The sequence below is a fragment of the Oryzias melastigma genome, linkage group LG3 (assembly GCF_002922805.2).
Source record: "Oryzias melastigma strain HK-1 linkage group LG3, ASM292280v2, whole genome shotgun sequence".
NCBI classification, from domain to species: domain Eukaryota; kingdom Metazoa; phylum Chordata; class Actinopteri; order Beloniformes; family Adrianichthyidae; genus Oryzias; species Oryzias melastigma.
In genome coordinates this window covers 19,400,954-19,419,865 of record NC_050514.1, presented here as the reverse complement: position 1 = coordinate 19,419,865, position 18,912 = coordinate 19,400,954, and the positions used below count along the sequence as shown (strand labels likewise).

Here is an 18,912-nt window from a genome sequence, read left to right as displayed (position 1 = left end):
ATTCAACCGCAGCACTATTTCAGAAACACAGCTGGGTAAAGAATATAGTAAAACCAACTTTTTCCTAAGCAATAAATTAAATAGTTTTTGACAAACTTCACATTTCATTGATTTAATGTTTCTATAAGACTTCTGGTTAACAGTAATAATCGTGGTGTAATTTTCATAAGTAAACTGATGTATTGTTATGCATTTCTTTTATTTTGAAATCTAAATTTTTCAATCAAACAATAATTAATCGTCTTAAGTTTCATATATCTATGCATAGATATATTTCTCACTTTTTTGTTTTGATTGCTTCAAATAAATCAATTCCAAAATCACAATCTAAATCCAACTCACGCTGCATGCAGAAATGCTCTGACATAATAGTTTCTCGTTACTGGTCCGAAGGCTTTTACACACACCGTGAAGCAGTACTGGCCCCTGCAACAAAACAAGTAGTAAGTAAAAAATAACATTAAAATATTTAGGGAAAAAATCCTGATTAAAAAAAACAGTAAAAGTAAGACTAGAGGTAAACTTACGTTCTTTCCACACTCGTACCCTTGGCCCTTTTACTTCTGGGATACTCCAGCATGCACACAAAGAACCCAGCAGCACTGGATTTTGGTCAAGGCTTTTTATTATTAGTCACTTCATCATCATCAGTAACATAAACACAAAGAGCGCTTAATGGAAGACTAAAGACACGAACAAACAAAACAAATATAATTTTAATTATTCAGATTTTGTGCTGTATGATTACGTTAAATGACTATTCAAACGTTTAGGTAAAGAAAACAACATATTTCTTTAGATGAACAGGAAAGTGAAAAAATGGAGGAACTTAAATTTAACACATAATAAGGAAGTGTGTACGTGATGCTACACAAGTTGTGTTACTAATGCTCATCTGTGTAAAAAAAAAGAAGAAAAAGAAAAACTGCTGTAATTAGAATATAAAAACAGTTTTTAAATATTCAAATAGGAGAATATATACACACAGATAGTAAAAAGAGGTTCTTTCTTTAATTGAAAAGCAGGGATTTGATGAAAAACCTTGCACATGCGCAGTTTAAATCTTATAAAGGAGCGTTGGAAATATATAATAAAGTTATTATAATAAGTAGGTAAAGGATACATAGCATAAGAAGCAAACTCCCATCCTCTAAACTGGCCCGCCACTCCCACGATTCCTCCGGTGAGAAGAACTACAAGAAGGAAACAGGAAGGTAAAAAATTTAACATACTTCACGAGAATCCACGTTAACTTTCACCTAAATCACTTTTTTTACAGCTGAGAATAACATTATATAAAAATGAGCTATTTGATCCAGTGTTAATTATATTTGTTAAGGATTTTATTAATAAAAAAGTAAATACTTTCAAATAAAAGAAGCAGTCGTGTACTCACTGAGGCCTGCAGCCAGAGCCTGCTCGTTGGCCCACATGGCCCACTCGATTTTCCCCATGGCGCTGACCCCAGCAATGCGACGACGACGCTCCGTCCGCGGTGATACCTGAGCCTGCAGCCTCCACAAGGAAGACGACGTGTTTTTGAGGAGGTGCAGCCGCTCGCACCCCGCAGATGTGCAGCTGGGAGGAGCGGAGCGGGCGGGACTCGGCCCGTCATTTCCGAAAATATGCGGGACTCCTCGGGGGAGGGGCCAACACTCACCGGACAGGTGCAGCAGAAAAGACAGGTGGGAGTTTCACTTAAGCTAATCATTAGATACCAACACAAATCACCCTTTTGTTTCTGGTAAGGAAACAAGCTTCTTTTTGTTGCCTGTATTTCCTTTTCCTCTTTGACAGGATTTTTATATCATACAATTCTACAGAAAATTGAAGCTACAATTAATACAATTTAAATGTTGATACTACAAAGTCAAATCAATATTTAAGTCAAATCAATTATAACACCCCTTTCTAACATTAAGTAAAAATAACATCACATTACTTACAATAATTCAATAAATCAGAGATCACAAGGAGAGCTGCTTTAAAATTTATTTAGAACAGAAAAAACTCAGGTATTAAAGTGACTAAGAAGACACACTATACATTTACAGGGTGGAATTAAAAACAGAGTTCCTAGAGGGACATCGAAGAAAGGCAGATGTTATTCAAACATATTAATGTACGACAAACGAGAAAATTTGACAGAAATTCATGTTGATTAAGTGCAAATAGTAACTTCCAAAATGAAATCAGTGCTGGTTTTTTGCGCTCCTGAGAAAAAAGAAAAAAAAAAAACTCATGCGATGCGTACCAGATGATCAAAGCTGGTGTATCCCCTGCGCCAAAACAAACCGCATGACTTTAGATCTTGTTTGAGGTGATATCCAACATAATGTCAGACAAGCAAAACTACAATCTCTTTGTAGGCGAGTCCAAAGGTAGAATAAAACTAAATAAGCTCAAGTAATGTCATTTTCAGGTAATTGACTCTGAAAAGGTCTCCAGTGCGCAAATCACCATTAGGGGGTATTCATATTAGAAAACTCAGTTGATCTGGATTAAGTCCTGAACCTTGCGTTTGATCTGTATTCAGATTGCCGTCTACAAAACTTTTCTGAAAACCAAGATCTCTTTACTCTCAGTGGAGGCCTGCTGCAAAGCAGTTACTGAGGGGGCAACGACTATGATAGAACACTGATAAGTGTTTCAGACTTAGATTGCCAGAGAAACAGTATGAGAATCAATGTATGTCATGTTAAAAGTTGTTTTAATGAGCCGCTGTGTCTCGTCGTTGGTCTATTACTCTGCATCCCGTAAAGCCCGGCCACGGTGGTCGTTTGGTTTAGCACGTTGATTAACCTCCATGTCCCTTTAGGGCCTCCATATTAAACTGTATGAATCTGTCAGGGGATAAAATACATAAAACAACCTTCTGATCAACTAAAGTTTATGTCTGCTTAATTAGATCTAGTGCTCTTCATGGCTTAGGAAAGCCATCAGGTGTCAGCAGGTGCAGAGAGGGGTCCTTCACAACCCGCGGGCCTGGACCAGCCTGGAATGTATGACAAAAAGAATCACGCTGCAGCTCATAGAAACTCTTTTTGTCTGCATTTGTTATTTGCTGTATGTACCTTAGTGCTAATAACATAGTTGATTCCCTTTGGCATGGGTTCTAAACCAACACTCTGCTTCAGCTGCTCAGAGGCGGCAGCATGCTTGACTGGAAGCCCTTTGATGAAGCTGCAGAGGAAAATAAAAGCATCAATTACGGTACTTTTAATGATTAAATAGACAAATGAATCAAATCAAACATAATAGCAAAGACTGTATCAATTAAATTATTGTCACAATTGATTCTATAGTAAAAATGAAGGCAAAGAAAAATACTTTCAATACTATATCTGTGAACATTTTTTTTTTATTTCAAACTTTTTGTATTATCTACTTTTTTCTACTTTTCCTTTAAGATTTTTTTTTTTTTTAGCGATTTCAGTGGTAGAAACAAAGCCCAATATTCTGGGAAGTCTTTTTATGACAGCATGCTTCCCGTTGTAATGAAAAAAAAAAAAAAAAGGTTAACCTGGTTTCCTCAGGAGAGATAACAATCCATATACAGTAAACCTATGTGACTCAACTGTTTGTCTCTTGTTTATTGGTCCCTTAGCTCGTCATCTAGGAAGTATGAAGTACAATAAATCTATTGCGTGTCGACATACTTTTCTCCATTGGTTTCTGGAGGGAAGAAATGCTGGACCAAGTGGACGAACTCTGGAACGTGCTGTTGTAAAGTGAAAATAACAGCGTTTGGCCCGGCATCAAAACTGTAGGCCACCTAAAGGAACACACACACTTAGTCAGTTTGAAAGAAAAAAAAAATCAGGTTCCTCATTTTTAAATTACCTCAAAGGTTTCACATTTCAGTGACACAATGTCAGAACATAAAAATAGACAGATGTGCATCAAGAGTCATACAAAATAAAAGCCTAATTTAGTATTCTCTACCAAAAAGGATAAAACTGTGGTGCTGCTCACCCGTGTCTCCCCATAATGTCTGTTGTATCGATGCACCAGGTGGATGACCTGTTGGGAGACTCTGTTCAGGTAGAAGATTGGAGGGTATGTGTCCAAGCAGGTGGCGTGAAACTGGTTGCTGTCCTTCATGGTCAATTCAGCAAACGCAGCAAAGTCTTTTCCTCGCACTGCTTTGATCATCTCCTCCATCCGGTGAGGAACAACCGACTCTGCACGGTGCTACACACATCATTCACAAAGATTGACTGTTATGAGCTAAAGGTTCACTTTAACCCATTGAAAAAAGCTTTAAAGGTCACCTTTAATAAGCCACTTGTTTGTACGCTAGTTTGCATCCCAGAAGTGCTGCCGATTGGTTTCCTCTCAGCACTGGCCTGAACCAAAACAAACAACACATCAGATTGGATCTGAGAGAGCATGGATTCACAGATTATATTAGATCTGTGTTGTTTTTGTTGAACAAAGACCTACCACAAGTACAAGGATTCTGAGTTCAGGCCAGTGACTCTCTGGCTCCACCTGCTGGGCTAAACTATCCTTTCCATCCTCCTGGTTTCCCATGATCCACTGAACAAACCCTCCATACATGCTTCGACAGGCACTGCCGGAACCTTGGCGAGCGATACCAGACAGCTCTCCTTCGACACCAAATGCCTGAGCGAGACTGTAAACTACAACCAAGGACGGAGGAGCATGAGATTACACCGTTTGAGTTATACATTAACACTTGAAACATGACATTTTGAGACAATGCTCAATTTAAAACATTTCAGACAGATGAAAAGGCTCTCACCTAGACATGCAAAGCCTGCAGCAGACGAGGCGAGTCCAGCAGCGGTGGGGAAATTGTTAATAGAGCAAATGTGGACTTTTTGAGAAAGACCAGTCAAGTCGGTGGAAGTGGCGTCTCCGTCGTTATGCCGCTTTCGTGCCAGTCGTCGGACTATATACAGAACAAAAAGGATTTAAAACATTGTAGCTTGTAGACTTCTGCATAATATATAGCCTTAAAAAGCCAGTATAGAACAGAAATGACTCACTTTCTCTGAGACATGACTGAAGTCTTGGATGGGTGACGTCCTCCTCTTTGCCATTGAGCCATATCCGATCCTCCTTAAATGATTTGTTGGTTGCAACTGTTGTCGTTGTTTTTAACTGAACAGAAATGAAGACACAAACAGTCAAACTACACATATCTTCAATGATTTCAAACTTTAAAAAAGAATTATGACGTTTTTTTCTCAATTTTTTTCTAAAAATACATAATAGTGAAATAGTGTCTTTTCACATAATAGTGTAAAGACAACCATGAAAACAGTGTTTAAAAACAATTTAAAATGCACTTCTTTTTTGATAGCTTGAACCCTCTTTTAAATTGAAAAAGCAGAAAAGAGTTGCCTCCCACCTTTGTCCAGTGAATTAGAGAGGTTTTAAAACAGAAACATTGATTGGATTACATTGTCCTTGCTCTCAATGTTTCTTTTTATATTACCAGAGACTTGTGTTTTTCGTGCTCCCTAAACATTACATTTATAAATAATGGTCTTAGCACATTATTTGAAACACTGTATAGATGTATCGAAATCTGTGCTCAAACATCAACATGCCCTGACATCTTTATAGTTGAATATAACTTTGTATAAGCCTGCAGCAAGTTTGTTTTGTAATCACTTTCATTAGATTTGCATTGATCAACCTAAGACTATTTCTATGGCTGCACGTGATGATAAGATAGCTATTTATGCAGCTGCTCTTCAGGTTAGCGGTCTAGAGATTCATATGTTGGCAAGAAAAATCTTAAATCTCAAGAGTTTTACTGACCTAAATGCATAAAAATCAACTTAAAATAAAACAACAGTCATAGTTAAGTCACTATTTTTTATATGAATGAGGAAAAGGTATATAAAAAAGTTGTTTTTTAATATTTGAAGCCCAAATCTTAGGTAAAAAGACATGCATTCGTGGCTAACAACAGCATCTGTAATGAAAATGACGGTATTCTTGCACAGCATGATGGGAATGTTTAGGCACTTGCCTGGTCTTGATGCAACGTGACGCTCAAAGATGAGTTGATTGGTAGAATCAATTCTTCGTTCCTCTTTCCCCCTGAAATGATGTTAAACACGGTATATTACAGACTGTGAATGTATTATTTTATAGTTAGTTGCGTTTCTTAACAAGTTATCCGTAACTTCTCATTTAATGGCACGATTATAAGACATATTACTCAGGTTTGACAGAGCTAACTTAGTTAAACCGAAGTCGGAGGTGATACTTACAGTACTTAACAACAGCTATATTCACTGGGGCAGTACACGTGACAAGGTGCGGCTTTTCCATTCTACTAACTTTAAAAAATATAGATTTATTTCAATAACTGCGAGCTTTAATCCTTGGACGTATGGCGCTTATCTTGTGTTTAGCTATTTTAGAGTAAGCAGCCGACCTCATGGTTGCGTTTTCTTCTGGAAGCTCCCGATTGGTCAGCAGGAAGCATGTGGCCATTCGTCCCACCAATCAGATTCCATCTTTTGACGCCACAGCGTCAGACTAGCCAATGAGAAATCATCTGACCATACTCCAGCCAAAGTGGCGAGAACACACACTCGGGCTGCAGATTTTTTGTGATATTTAATCTTTTAAGTTTTTTTACTTCTCTAAAATATGTATTTATAGTGATACACTGAAGAGTTGCAAGTATTTCAGACATCAACTTTGATTACATTTTGTTGCTTTTCTGAGCAATTCATTCATTGTTAAACTTGAGAAACATTTAAAACTGACAACTCAGACATGTTTCTTTCCTCCAGGCTTTATTTCAAATGAATATGCATACATTTGGCAAAGTGTTCACTCTCATTTCCAAGATCAAAGTGTTTCAGATAAAAAATAAAGTAATCAAAATATACATTTTGTTACTTTTTTGGTGGTGAGGTTATTTATGTTGTGAATATTACTTGACATATTTAAAAAGACCAATGACTATGAATCCATCTCAAATAGATTGAACAATTTGAAAGGAATCATTAGAAAAGCTACATCTGTAGCAACCGTTTGAACATAAGGCGTGTCATTTTATTCGAGTGTAAACATTTGAAATACAAGTCAACAAATAGCAAATATCCAAGAATAACATCTTGAACAAATGAAATTTAAGTAAAGAAAAAATGCATGTGGTACCTGACCAGTCCAAACAATTGCATGTGCAAATATATGGACAACATCATGTTTAGCTGGGGATAACTGCAGTACAGGCTTGTATATTTAATCACTGTAAAACAATAACTACTGTAAAAGTAATACAAAAAAAGAGTCAAACAGTGCTATTATCGATCAGAAGTTCGACAGAAGGTGTATAAATGTGTAATAACTTGAAAGAAAGAAGATTGCAAAACAAAAAACTCCTCGAAAACAGGGAGCGCTTTCTCCTGTCCTTCAAATTATCAACCAAATGTCCTTGTTTTTCCTTCTTGGTGTATCAATTCCCAAAATACACAGGTTTTGTATCAAATACCAGCATTTTAAAACAGCAGGAAAAAAAATCAACAGTCAAAAAATCCATCTTTATCCCAGCAAAAGCCGTTGAACTCCGAAACATGTTGCCTCCCTGTGTTTCTTAGATGAACTTAATAATCGTCTTCATCATCCGAGTCCATCACTCTCCGTCTGTTGAACTGCAAGTACAGAGAACACAACATTTACAGCATGTGACGCTGTACAACAGGCATTTAAAGATGAATTACATACAGATGTGTGAGGGATTTTAGTGGAACGCACCGTAACAGTTGTCTTTTTTTCAGTTTGCTGACTGACTTTTTCTAGGATCTCAATCAAGCCGGATTCTGAAATCTGTCCAAAACAGAAAGTCTTCACTTTTAGTAAATTGAAACATCTTTATTACATAAAACTCCTCAAGAATATGGTCTTTTGCTTGCTACCTTTCCTCCTAACTTTCCAAATCGAGCCATTTGAATAAGATAGTTCTCCACTGCGTTTGCCTTGTCGGGCTTCACCAATGCCAGGTTGCTCACTAAGAAATAAAAAACAATAATAATAAAGTAAAGATCACCCAATAAAATAGTAATTGAGGTAATTGTCACAATTATTTCAATTAAAACATTGCATATAGACTTACATCTTGCACGGGCGGACTGGTCTAAAACTTGTGCCAATATTGAGTTCCTCATGTCTGTTTCTCTGCAGAAAAAAGAACAAAACCATGTATATGGCATCAGTCAAAACTCCATGCATAAATAAGAAATCTCCACCCATGTATCAAACATTCCTCGCAGACCATTCCGACACCCACAAGCGCATAACGCCATACCTACAGAAAATGTTTTAAAGTAACCAAGTTTCACAGCAGTTCTGAAAAGTTTGCCATTATATGTAATGTATACAACATAACTTATAAACATTGTAAGACAATTACCATCGTGCAACAAGTTTACACATTTTAGAATGCTCAGATGACCTCTCTGACCTTTAGATGTCAATAGCAGTATTGTTCTCATCTAACGTCTTTAAATGAAGCATCTCACCTTTGTTTGGCTTCCTCTTGCTGATTATTTGAAGCATCCTGAAGTAATAAGAGAGACAGCAGAGGCATTTATAGATTGTCTTTCAATTAAGGAATATGTCATTTTCAGTTCTAAGAACAACAAAGTTGTTAAAAGCAAAGCCTTTAAAACTAAAACTAAGAAAGAAACCTGAAAACGGATTCTGTGCAACATTTCTATTTTAGAGTACTCACAGAGTACCTTTATTTTAAAATAAGGTTGAACTCTGTCAACAGTCACATGCTGAGGTTTGATGATTGACAGTGACAACTCGTGAACACAAATGGGTGACATTTATGTATTATATATTTTTCAATCAATTTGGAATTCTTCTGACAGATTACTTCAATATGCTTTATCTCTGGAATCCAGACTGTTTATCTAAAATTGTTCACCCTGTTCTTTATAGTTTAGAATTACTTTTAGAAATATAATCTGTTTATGTGATACACTACTTGTCCTTCAATGCTTTAAAAATAACACACATATAAATAATTCATACTAATATAAAATGAAAAAAAAATGTAAACATAAAACTTTTTATATTTAATCAGATTTACTTTAAAAAAAAAGTCTGGTTCTAAAAGCTAAACAAATAGTAAAGACAACAGTGACTAAAGATCTAAATTTATCCCTTTATCTTCTTTAACACAAATGCTTCTGCAGTAGTCTGAGGGGTGTGCGCTGTCAACAAAATTAGCATTAAACCCCTGTTTCTAGCTATTACTTCATTACCATTAAAAATCCTGGTGAATTATTATTTTTTATACATCACAATTTAATGTTACACGGGAACAAAGTATTTCATCCAGAGAGTGACATAAGCCGGAATGATGTGGTGTTTATATTGCTTTCAGTTAGCTGCAGTGCTAGCTAGCAGCATTCTAACTTTAGTCTCTCCTCCTCGTGTGTTAGCGGAGTCTCGCGTGGAAAGCTTACCCCGTGCTTTGCCTGAAGCTCTGCCATTCTCTGGCGTCGGATCGCCTCTAATTCGTCGTCAGCCATTATTTAGTGGAATAAAGTTGACCTTCTATTATTCTGCACTGCGATGAATTCTCGCTCAGAAGCAACACAATACTCATAGAAGAGGCGAGGCCCTGTCGAACGCAGGAGAGGATAATCGATGGCAGAAGATCCTGCGTTCAGGCTAAAGCAATCGAGCGCAGATTAATTTGTTAAAAATGGTACATTCTTTTGATTGGACAAAAAGCATTAATTTCTATAATGTGAAGAGTTTTTCTGCAATTTACATATGTATGTAAATATTATATCCCATAATAAGCATATAGTTGTATCACTTATGTGCTGACTGTGCTGTAAACATAATGTTTAATGTTTATTTATATATTACAAATGACTTTGGCATGACATGTTAAAGCTTTGATTTTGGTTTCATGTTTAAATTTTATTTGAACGTTTTATTTACATAAAAAAAGATAGTCTACCAGCCTAGCAGTCTTTGTTACATGTAAAATGTCAAATCTTAGTCATTTCTATTAATTTTGTGCCTTAAACCCATTTTATTGCAGCATATTACTGTTTCATTTATTTATATTGTGAACCTGGTAATATGTGAGGACTAATGCACATTATCAAGAAGCTCCTACTTTCTTGTGATGAGATTATTAAAATAACATAAACACAGAAACAAAGACAAAAAAATACTGAAAACTATTGCATTTTTTATTTAAATCACACCAAGTGTTGCATTGGTTCATTGACAAAACATCAAAGTAGGCCTAGGTTTTAAATGTTGTTCACTGGCATGAATTTTCAGACACAAACTTCATGAATGTTGATCTAAACGCAGAGTTGATCTCTAGCTCCCCCTGTAAGTACTGTAAGAGAAACGACTCAGAAGCAGTGGGACATGGTACTTTTGTCCTGGGTCGTTAATGGTGAAGACAATCTGCAGAATAAAAAACAGACAAAATATAAATGCACAGAAGAAATATACAGGATGATCAATAGCTTCATGGCAGGTCAGAATGCTTCTTGTTAGATTTTTCTTTTGAAATCCAAGATAAAAAAAAATACTTAAAACACTGAACAATTATTCCACTGTGTTATATGTGAACGAGACAAAAATATTTTTGCTAATTAGTTAGCAAAGACCACAAAATCTTCTCATTAATTTTTGAGTCATGTTAGACACCAATTGGCTAAAAATGTTAAATCATGTAGATGGAAGTGAAGTTTTTATTTTATTCATTTGTTTTATTACATGATGCATTGTTTTAACTAATGTATCTTTCTTATCCAGGTTCCAAATGACTGTGCTACTTCTTTCAAACACCAGAGGGCCTGCACTTAAAGCAGATTTAGAGCTCATTTTCCAATTTATTACATTGCTTGTTTCTGATCTTGGAATTACTAGCAGTTCGGTTTTTTTTTATTTCAAAACTGTGATTTGTGTTCTCATTGTAGTAGCACAAATATAACATCATAGAAAATGGTCTGGATATAATGCCCCTAAACTCTGGTTTGCTTCTACTTTGGTTTATTTTCATCAGGGTTTTTATTTGTTTGTTTCTTTTTTTTAAAATATTTTTTTCAAGGTCAACACACCAAAAGATTATTTAAATTATAATTTTTTGGTCACTTTAAACACTTAAAAAAAAAAAAAAAAAAAAAAAAAAATTGAAAGACCAAACCAGTTCATGGTAAGCCCCCACTCACCTCAACATAGGGGTAAAATGAAGAGTCTCCCAGACTTGCCCAGTACTGGGCGGTCTCAAAATGCAGTTTGTACACACCCGCTGTAAACAGCGGTTTGGTGATGAGACCAGGATATCTCCCATCAGCATTGGTGACCCTATTGAGAAAACATGTGTTTTATTATTAGTTTGTGTTACAGTACTTTTTTAGAGTTTTTACAAGCTGTTCATAAAAAAAGTGTGGAATAATACCCAGTAGTTAATAGCTGCCATGTTTTTGAGGAAGGATCTTGTCGATAAAGTCTGAGAGTCACATTGGATGCTGGGACTCCCAACCCAACGTTAAGCACATGAGTGGTCAGAGGACTCTCTGAGACTGCCATTGTCAGGATCTGCAGGGAAAAAAAGCCAGACTTCTGCTTGAGCATATTTAGCATGTTCTGAGTTAAATTAAAATAAATTGATACAAATTCTAAATATCAAATAAATCCTGTAAAGACTTTCAGACAATCACACAGACAAAAGTAGTCTGTGATGTCTGCCCTGACTCTATTCTGGATACGTTGTGCATATGCAGACGGAAAATAGACAGATCATTAAAGGCAGTTTTTCAACCTGAAGTAGGCATAATATCAAATAAAAAAGCCCCCAGCTTAATTAAAAAATATGTTTTGATTAATTTTTGTATATGTAAAATGTAATTATTTGATGTTTTAGTTTAATTTAAAAACAAATGAAGTTTAAAAGACCTGTTCATAATTACTACAATAATAAAATATGATTGTGAAATAGGAAAAATACGTCTTAATAATCAGTTTTAGACAAAAACTAAATGATTTATTGTTTTAAAAAAACGAGACGGGTAAATGATTTACCAGCCATTCCATTAAAAGCTCGCAAAAAAACCCAACCATTTATGTAAACACTTTATGCAATCGTATTCAACTTTGAATGTAACAGTAATTTTGTTTTAGATAACACAAATCATTTTACAGTTCATAAAAACATTCCTCTTACCTTATTTTCAGGAAAAATATGACCTTTCAGCTGCTGCAGTCTGAATGAACTCATGCTCACTCACTTATAAAACCTAGACTATGTCAGCAACTTTCATGGCTCAAACAAATCCATTTAATGGTTTATTCAACATAATCCTTTACTCACGTTAATTCCATGAAGTTCTGGACAAGGCCTTATTCATTTGAACTTTCAGAGAGCCTGCTCTTATCTTTTTTTTGTCAACAGTGGGCCCAGTTGTGCAAGGCTGCATTTTGTCACACTTTGTTTGCAGCACTTTGTACTTTTTGGACACAGATAATCAAAGTGGGTTGCCGTGGCGACAAGCCCCGTCATGGTTAGCACAACGAATGACTTTAATTAAAACTATAAGGTCTTTGGTTTTGAATGACGTCAGCAAGTATGACTCCATGAAAACCTCTCGCACAAATAATATAAATGAAGGCATTATTGAATTATAACAGCCTAAAATGTAAGAAAATGTCACTGACAAACATTGGACCGTACATGTCTTCGAATGTGACAAAATTTGGGAGATTGAGATTTATTTAACCTTTATTTTACCAGGAATTTCCATTGAGATTAGATCTCTTCTTCAGGGGAGACATGCAATGCAGTGCTTTTATTTTCTAGAGCCCTCGTGCTCTCTTATGGGGTCCAGATGACCCAGCCTTACAATGATGTGTGATCCCTCCCATGATTCAAGTGGACAAAGGTGGACAGGATTTTATGTCTGCCACGGACACCAGAGAAGATAAAAAAATCCTTGAAAAAAAAGTTCAGCGCTGTCTTGTGGGGTTCAAATGACCAGATGGTAACTCTAATTTGCACTGATTCATGTCTCGTTTGCATGGATGCTGGTCGAAAAGCTGGACTTTTACTCAGACAGTCATGAAATAATTTGGGTTTTGTCTCAAAAGCAGTACAGAGACTGAAAAGAAATAAAACTTGTAGAATTCCTCCTGTATATTTTGCAGCTATTGCACTGTCCTTTGCTTATTTGTGGCTTTTTTGCGCAATGATTTAAATGATATTGTGATCTGAGACCACAATTCAATTCAGTTTTATTTATATAGCCCAATATCAAGATGCAATCGTCTCAGTGGACAACATCTCATTCATCAAATGCAGTAACACACACAATGTGAGCAACAATGAGTACAATCAACTGTAGGTCAGAGATCTTTATTAAACCATCTGAGAAATGACAAAAAGAGGTGTGGTTTCAAAGATATGTATGGTCACATGACCAGAGTGTGTACAGAAACTGGCTCTCCTTTGACAAACAATTAAATGTGTCATTTACTCCCATTCAGTTTTGTTCGGATTATTGCACAGAACTGAAAATTATATACTTTATGAAGAAAGTTATAAATAAAGTCATAGTTCCTTAGCAGATTATTTAAAAACTGTTGATTTTTCACTTTATTTTACAATTTTACCTCCTCCCCTTTTTTAAGCTTATTTTACATCTGTTGGATGTAGATTTAAACACATTACAATATGTTTTTTTATACTTGGTATGAAAATACTTTTACTACAATTACAATGAGTATTTTTTACTTAACTTGTATGTAAAATGCAAACAGAGAGATGTAACATCATAGAAATTTAGCGCAATAACATTATTTAAAAAAAGACAAAGAAAAAAGCCCTAAAACAAGTTGAAAATCAAACAATTACAGTAATGTACACAATTATGGAAGTCGAAAACGGTCTGCCCTTCTCGTGATAACAAGATCTAATATCTCATTAATCAATCGATCAAAGGTAGAATAGGCCGCTTTCGGCTTCCGTACACAATAATGCACAACATCACACAATAAAATGGGCTTTTATACATTTTAAATGCCAAATACATGAAGGATTAGTTCCTTCAACACACATTAAGTTGATGTAGATAGATTTCCTAAAGGTGGAGAAAATCATTTACAAATTTATTCAGATAAAAAAGCTTGATATTCTTAATGGCATTTTACATATTATAGAGGCCTTTGAGGAGAAAAAAAATAACATCTCCAACTAGATGTCTTTTTGCAAGTGTGTTTTGCCACAGAAAATCCTTTTTAAAAGATCTTAAACCGCATGAATCCTATTCCAGTTTGAGCCCTATATCTAAAATGGAGGTTTTAGTCTCTTTATATGGACTTTCATTTGCATATGTCCAATGTGTGATGCATTTAGTAACCAATAATCAAATAAAACATCTAAAATATAATAAAAAAGCAATTTTCTTCCTTCAAAAGAGCTGTAAACTACAGTTCACCTGGTTTTTCTTTTAACATTAGCTGCTTTTTCACTCATGCTTTTCACATCGATTGTTTTCTAACTCAATTGTTCTGGATGCACAGAATGTGTGTTTTGTGAACTCAACCCTTCTCTTAAGCCCTTCCTAAGCATTCCTTCATTATATTTTAAAGAACTTTCTGCGCAAAATTTCCACATGTCTAAACTGTATCCAAACTTTACTAAATACAAATGTAAACCTTTTAATGTTTTAAAACTGACTCCCTATTTGATCTAAGTTTTCTTTACAAGTGACAAAACAATTGCTTCAGTTGGTTGTTATACTGTCTATATGGGAAATACTGCTTGAAATGGGAACTGACTTTCAACATAAAATTAAGAAATTAAAATGTAATTCCCAAAGATGCAACATTTCTCTGTTTTTAGAATTTACTACCCAGACAGAACCCCTCTCTCCCCGCTATCTCCTTGATGTCCCCCAGAACAACCGGATTTATTTTTCTTGTCAGTTTCATGTGTAGGTGGAAATGACAGTTTAAGCTGCATCAGTGTTTCAATGTCATGTAAAATCCAGCTGCAGTAATACAATAAAATTGACTCTACCATCTGATTTGATCTGCCTGCATTAAGCCTCAGAATTAGATGTTAACTTGAAGGTCTTTTCCTCCATGTTTGGCACTTTATCCACAGCGACTGGAACATTTCTCCTTCATATTTCTTCATCGGGATCAGTGTGGTTGATCATCTGTAGCAAAAAATAAATACATAAACATATAGGAATACAAAGGGCTGCACGGTGGCGCAGTGGTTAGCGCTCTCGCCTCACAGCGAGAAGGCCCCGGTTCAAATCCCGGCTGGGACCTTTCTGTGTGGAGTTTGCATGTTCTCCCCGTGCATGCGTGGGTTTTCACCGGGGACTCCGGCTTCCTCCCACCGTCCAAAAACATGCTTCATAGGTTAATTGGTGACTCTAGATTGCCCCTAGGTGTGAGAGTGAGAGTGGATGTGTGTGTGATTGAGGCCCTGCGATGGACTGGCGACCTGTCCAGGGTGTACCCCGCCTTCGCCCTTCAGTAGCCGGGATAGGCTCCGGCACCCCGCAACCCCGAAAGGGACACAGCGGTCAAGAAAATGGATGGATGGATGGAATATAAATAGTGAGGTAGATTCTTCGCTTGAATGGTTTGTGGGTAAATGATTACTGGCAGGGAAAGAAATTCCTCTGAAAATGATTAAGTTGCAGGAAAAAAAGTTCATATGAGTATCTTTTGATCAATTGAAAAGTGGTGTCTTAATTATAATTAAACAATTTTTAGGCAAAATTGATTCTGCAGAGAAGCAGTAGTTCATTAGAAATTCACCTTTGAGTAAACCCGCCCCTACTTCCCATCATCCATCATGCCTCCACTAGCTTACAGCTCCTCACGGCCCCAACCTAATGTTACTGGTGCAACAAAAATGGCGACCAATAGTGGAGCGATCCAGGTGTCAGTTTTGAGCCAGATGCCGGCTCGGACAAAAAAAACAAAAACTTACACGGATCTATTAGTCAGAATGAAGTAGAGAATGAACTCGTAGCTTGCTGTTGTAGTTTCTACGTGACAGCTACAAACTTTTTCCAACACCATTTTTTTTGTCTGCTCCTGATTTACAATCATTTGAATAAAAAATACTAAAAAATGCAATTTTAAGGTTAATTTTCTTATTGTATGTCCTCCATGTTTAAAACACCCAAAACACAAAATACTTTACTAATATAGCATCTCAAATCACTTCAATTGAATAAAGAAATACGTTTCCAAGATGCCTACCATGATGTGGTCCTCATCTCGCAGGCTGAGGTCAGGGCTGCCTTTGTAGATCCGGTGACGGGAACTGGGTGGAGAAAGGGAGGAGATGGAATGCTCTGGGCTGCTGGCAGATCCAGCGTAAGGTGAGCCAGCCGAACTGTCTTCTCTCAGGGGAGATCCTGGAACACAGGAGTTAAAGAGCTTGAAAGGAAAAGTTCTCCAGACATAACATAAGAGTGGGAGTGACAGGACAGAAGGACAGATGTGGAGATGGTAAAGGGGTGGGGGGAAAATAACTGGAGGGGAGATAAATTAATATCACGATGAGAGCTATTAATCGATGAAGGTCATTTGTGGTGGAAGCAACACGCACAAACTACAAAAGTCACATTCTCTTACTTAACACATCGTACACCTTAAGTGCATTTAACTGAATGCTATTATAGTGACTTCAAGGTTAAAGCCCCGTCTTCAGTTAACAGCACTTTTGTAAAGCACTTAATAAGGACGTGGCGCTCACGGGAGGATGGAGCGCACCAGCTGAGTGTTGTTAACTGCGTTTCAGTTTATGATCTGTTTAATTAAGGCTGCAGTTCAAAGAGTTTCCTCATGCCGGGTAATAAAGCTTTGTCCTTGTCAGTCCCTGCTGCTCTTTAGCCGAGTGAAATGAAATGCAAATGTCCACATGAGGGCAGCAGCATGACTTGCCTTTTACTCACATGGGGCGCTTTAAGCAAACAGTTTGCTCAGCATGTTTCATTTTGCTCAAAGCACAGATTCAAACACTCCAGATGACACTGCTTAAAAAGTCTTTACTGGAGGAAAATGTAAAACAGGACTGGATCCGTCCATGCACACAAACCCAACCCACCATTACCCCGCAGCACTGGGGTTGTGACTAGAAGGGGGGAAAACTAAGAGTGGTGCGTCTCTGTGAGTCTGTCTCAAAATGATTTTTGATGCACAAATAGATTATCCATCATTTGATCTCACACCCATCTGTCTTGACTGTCTTCCTGAATGAACGTCTCACCTTTGTGGTCATTCCTCTGTGAGTCCATCCTGTCAAGACTGTCAAGAAGCCCATCGATCTGTGTCTTTATCAGAGTCAGCTCCTTTTTAATCACCTGCAACTCCTCCATCCCCACTGCAGTGACAGAGGGAAACACTCTCAGTCTAGTAGGACATTATCAGCACCCAAATGTATTTTTTTCACCACCCACTGCTATTATCAGCTTTGCTTATTTACAATGATGATTGAGTCTACCATTCTTTCTCATGCTTTAAGAGTTAATCAAGCAGCCTAAGACTCAAAACAGAAAACCTAACCAAGTCAAATGTTACAGAATACAAAGGACATTGACTATTAGAGAATATTCATATTTTAACAAATAAGGATTACCTTTTTTAGTCAGAATTTGAGGTGTTTGATTTTGTGGGAAGTCATTCTCAACCCTGAGTTAACATAACCGTCTTATCGTCAGTTATTTGCTGTATTGGCTATCACAGTGGGAGTCTTCATATTTCTTATCCTGCCTTTCTCAGTAGTAAAATTGCTTCTCAGAATAAAGGTGTAAAAAAAACTACAGATTTGGAAAAGAATTGATATTAAAGCAAGATATGAAATCTAGCAATCCAAACTATTGAGTATTTGTGTGACTAATTTACTAAGAATTGGAGAGTGAAATGTTTGGGATTAATGATTTTTACTCTAGTTCCTTGTTATGGACACTGTTTTAAAAGGATATTTCATATCAGCACTATCATCCCACGAGGAGGTCCTTGTTTAAAAAGCCAGCTGGAGCCTCTCTGTTCAGAGATATTCTTCCTATTTTCTTTGAAAGTGGATTCTGCCGACTGTCTGGTACTGGCTTGATGGGTGTTTCTAAATTTCCCGTAGGAGTGACTGTGGGTGTTTTTTTTTTTGTTTTTTTTTTTAACTCCAAACAGTCGCCCATGACAGCTGGCAAAGGTTCTGGACTCACAATGCCCTGGGTATGATTTAACAAGAATCAAAATGTAATTGTTTGTGTTTGTGTTTTATCTCATTTGCTTTGTGTTGTTGCCCAGTTGACTGACCTTTTGCATTTAGAAACTGAAACTTCCTGTTTATTTTTTTAGATTTACAATGGTAATGATGATTATGCTGTTTTTAGGCAAACTCAGATAACCTGTCATTTTCTAGGACATAGTGCAGTTTTTATTTTTATATGTCCTCCATCATGAGAAAAATGCCACAAAAACATGTTAAAAACACAATTGTCATTGGAGTGGGTCTTTAAAACTTAGTTTGATGACAAAAACATTTTCAAGTGTATGTTAAATTTAATTTCAGTGTTCTTTCTCCCAACAACAATGGTAATTAGCACCTTGTTTTCCCCAGCAGTTGAGTTTTAAGTGGTTTGATTCAGTGTCCAAAATGTTTCTAATTAAAAAACAAAACCTTGATAAATGATTTGATTCTCGAGCATGAGGGAATAAAAAGTAACTTGTGAGGTAAAAACCTACAAGAAAAGTTAATAGGCTTTGGACCAGATCTATTTATTACGACTTTGCATCCGACTTTGCATCCTGTTGAAGCTGCAAGCAGATGTTTATGAAGTGGATATTAATTAGCTGTAATTGGAAATAAACTCTCTCACACACCGGGAACTGCTTTACTGCTTT

At 36.5% G+C, this 18,912-nt stretch overlaps 5 protein-coding genes across 7 annotated transcripts in view; all 5 read right to left on the bottom strand.

Moving 5' to 3' along the window:
- LOC112160324 (cytochrome b-245 light chain) overlaps nucleotides 1-1,601 on the bottom strand; it is a 2,757-nt gene extending 1,156 nt beyond the window's left edge. Inside the window, exons 1-4 of the mRNA XM_024294758.2 lie at nucleotides 1,397-1,601; nucleotides 1,124-1,193; nucleotides 528-602; nucleotides 343-426 (exon numbers count right to left, since the gene is read on the bottom strand). Coding sequence (XP_024150526.1) covers nucleotides 343-426; nucleotides 528-602; nucleotides 1,124-1,193; nucleotides 1,397-1,454 — 287 coding nt within the window. The 5' untranslated portion in view covers nucleotides 1,455-1,601. The remainder of the gene's footprint in view (nucleotides 1-342; nucleotides 427-527; nucleotides 603-1,123; nucleotides 1,194-1,396) is intronic.
- A 377-nt stretch (nucleotides 1,602-1,978) lies between these two features.
- Nucleotides 1,979-6,433, bottom strand: mvda (mevalonate (diphospho) decarboxylase a). Its single transcript, XM_024295441.2, has 10 exons — nucleotides 6,255-6,433; nucleotides 6,011-6,081; nucleotides 5,016-5,130; nucleotides 4,769-4,918; nucleotides 4,447-4,646; nucleotides 4,275-4,349; nucleotides 3,976-4,194; nucleotides 3,660-3,775; nucleotides 3,075-3,183; nucleotides 1,979-2,995 (listed from the first exon to the last, which is right to left on the bottom strand). Exons 1-10 carry the CDS (start codon nucleotides 6,313-6,315, stop codon nucleotides 2,921-2,923), a joined length of 1,191 nt encoding a protein of 396 aa, XP_024151209.1. The 5' UTR covers nucleotides 6,316-6,433; the 3' UTR covers nucleotides 1,979-2,920.
- Nucleotides 6,434-6,767: 334 nt separating this feature from the next.
- pdcd5 (programmed cell death 5) lies at nucleotides 6,768-9,678 on the bottom strand. Its single transcript, XM_024295442.2, has 6 exons — nucleotides 9,474-9,678; nucleotides 8,517-8,554; nucleotides 8,111-8,172; nucleotides 7,914-8,005; nucleotides 7,753-7,824; nucleotides 6,768-7,649 (listed from the first exon to the last, which is right to left on the bottom strand). The coding sequence occupies exons 1-6, from the start codon at nucleotides 9,537-9,539 to the stop codon at nucleotides 7,602-7,604; spliced, it is 378 nt and encodes a 125-aa protein (XP_024151210.1). The 5' UTR covers nucleotides 9,540-9,678; the 3' UTR covers nucleotides 6,768-7,601.
- A 518-nt stretch (nucleotides 9,679-10,196) lies between these two features.
- uraha (urate (5-hydroxyiso-) hydrolase a) lies at nucleotides 10,197-12,513 on the bottom strand. Of its 2 annotated transcripts, none has more exons than XM_024295444.1 (4): nucleotides 12,356-12,513; nucleotides 11,444-11,583; nucleotides 11,214-11,349; nucleotides 10,197-10,443 (listed from the first exon to the last, which is right to left on the bottom strand). In XM_024295444.1, the coding sequence occupies exons 2-4, from the start codon at nucleotides 11,572-11,574 to the stop codon at nucleotides 10,354-10,356; spliced, it is 357 nt and encodes a 118-aa protein (XP_024151212.1). In that variant the 5' UTR covers nucleotides 11,575-11,583; nucleotides 12,356-12,513; the 3' UTR covers nucleotides 10,197-10,353. The 2 variants fall into 2 exon arrangements, with proteins under 2 accessions (XP_024151212.1, XP_024151211.1); XM_024295443.2 differs by having other exon boundaries at nucleotides 12,209-12,444.
- Nucleotides 12,514-13,377: 864 nt separating this feature from the next.
- Nucleotides 13,378-18,912, bottom strand: part of si:dkey-234i14.2 (RNA-binding Raly-like protein) — a 44,611-nt gene continuing 39,076 nt past the window's right edge. For both annotated transcript variants that reach the window (XM_024295446.2, XM_024295447.2), the window contains exons 5-7: nucleotides 17,279-17,392; nucleotides 16,267-16,424; nucleotides 13,378-15,200 (exon numbers count right to left, since the gene is read on the bottom strand). In XM_024295446.2, coding sequence (XP_024151214.1) covers nucleotides 15,165-15,200; nucleotides 16,267-16,424; nucleotides 17,279-17,392 — 308 coding nt within the window. In that variant the 3' untranslated portion in view covers nucleotides 13,378-15,164. The remainder of the gene's footprint in view (nucleotides 15,201-16,266; nucleotides 16,425-17,278; nucleotides 17,393-18,912) is intronic.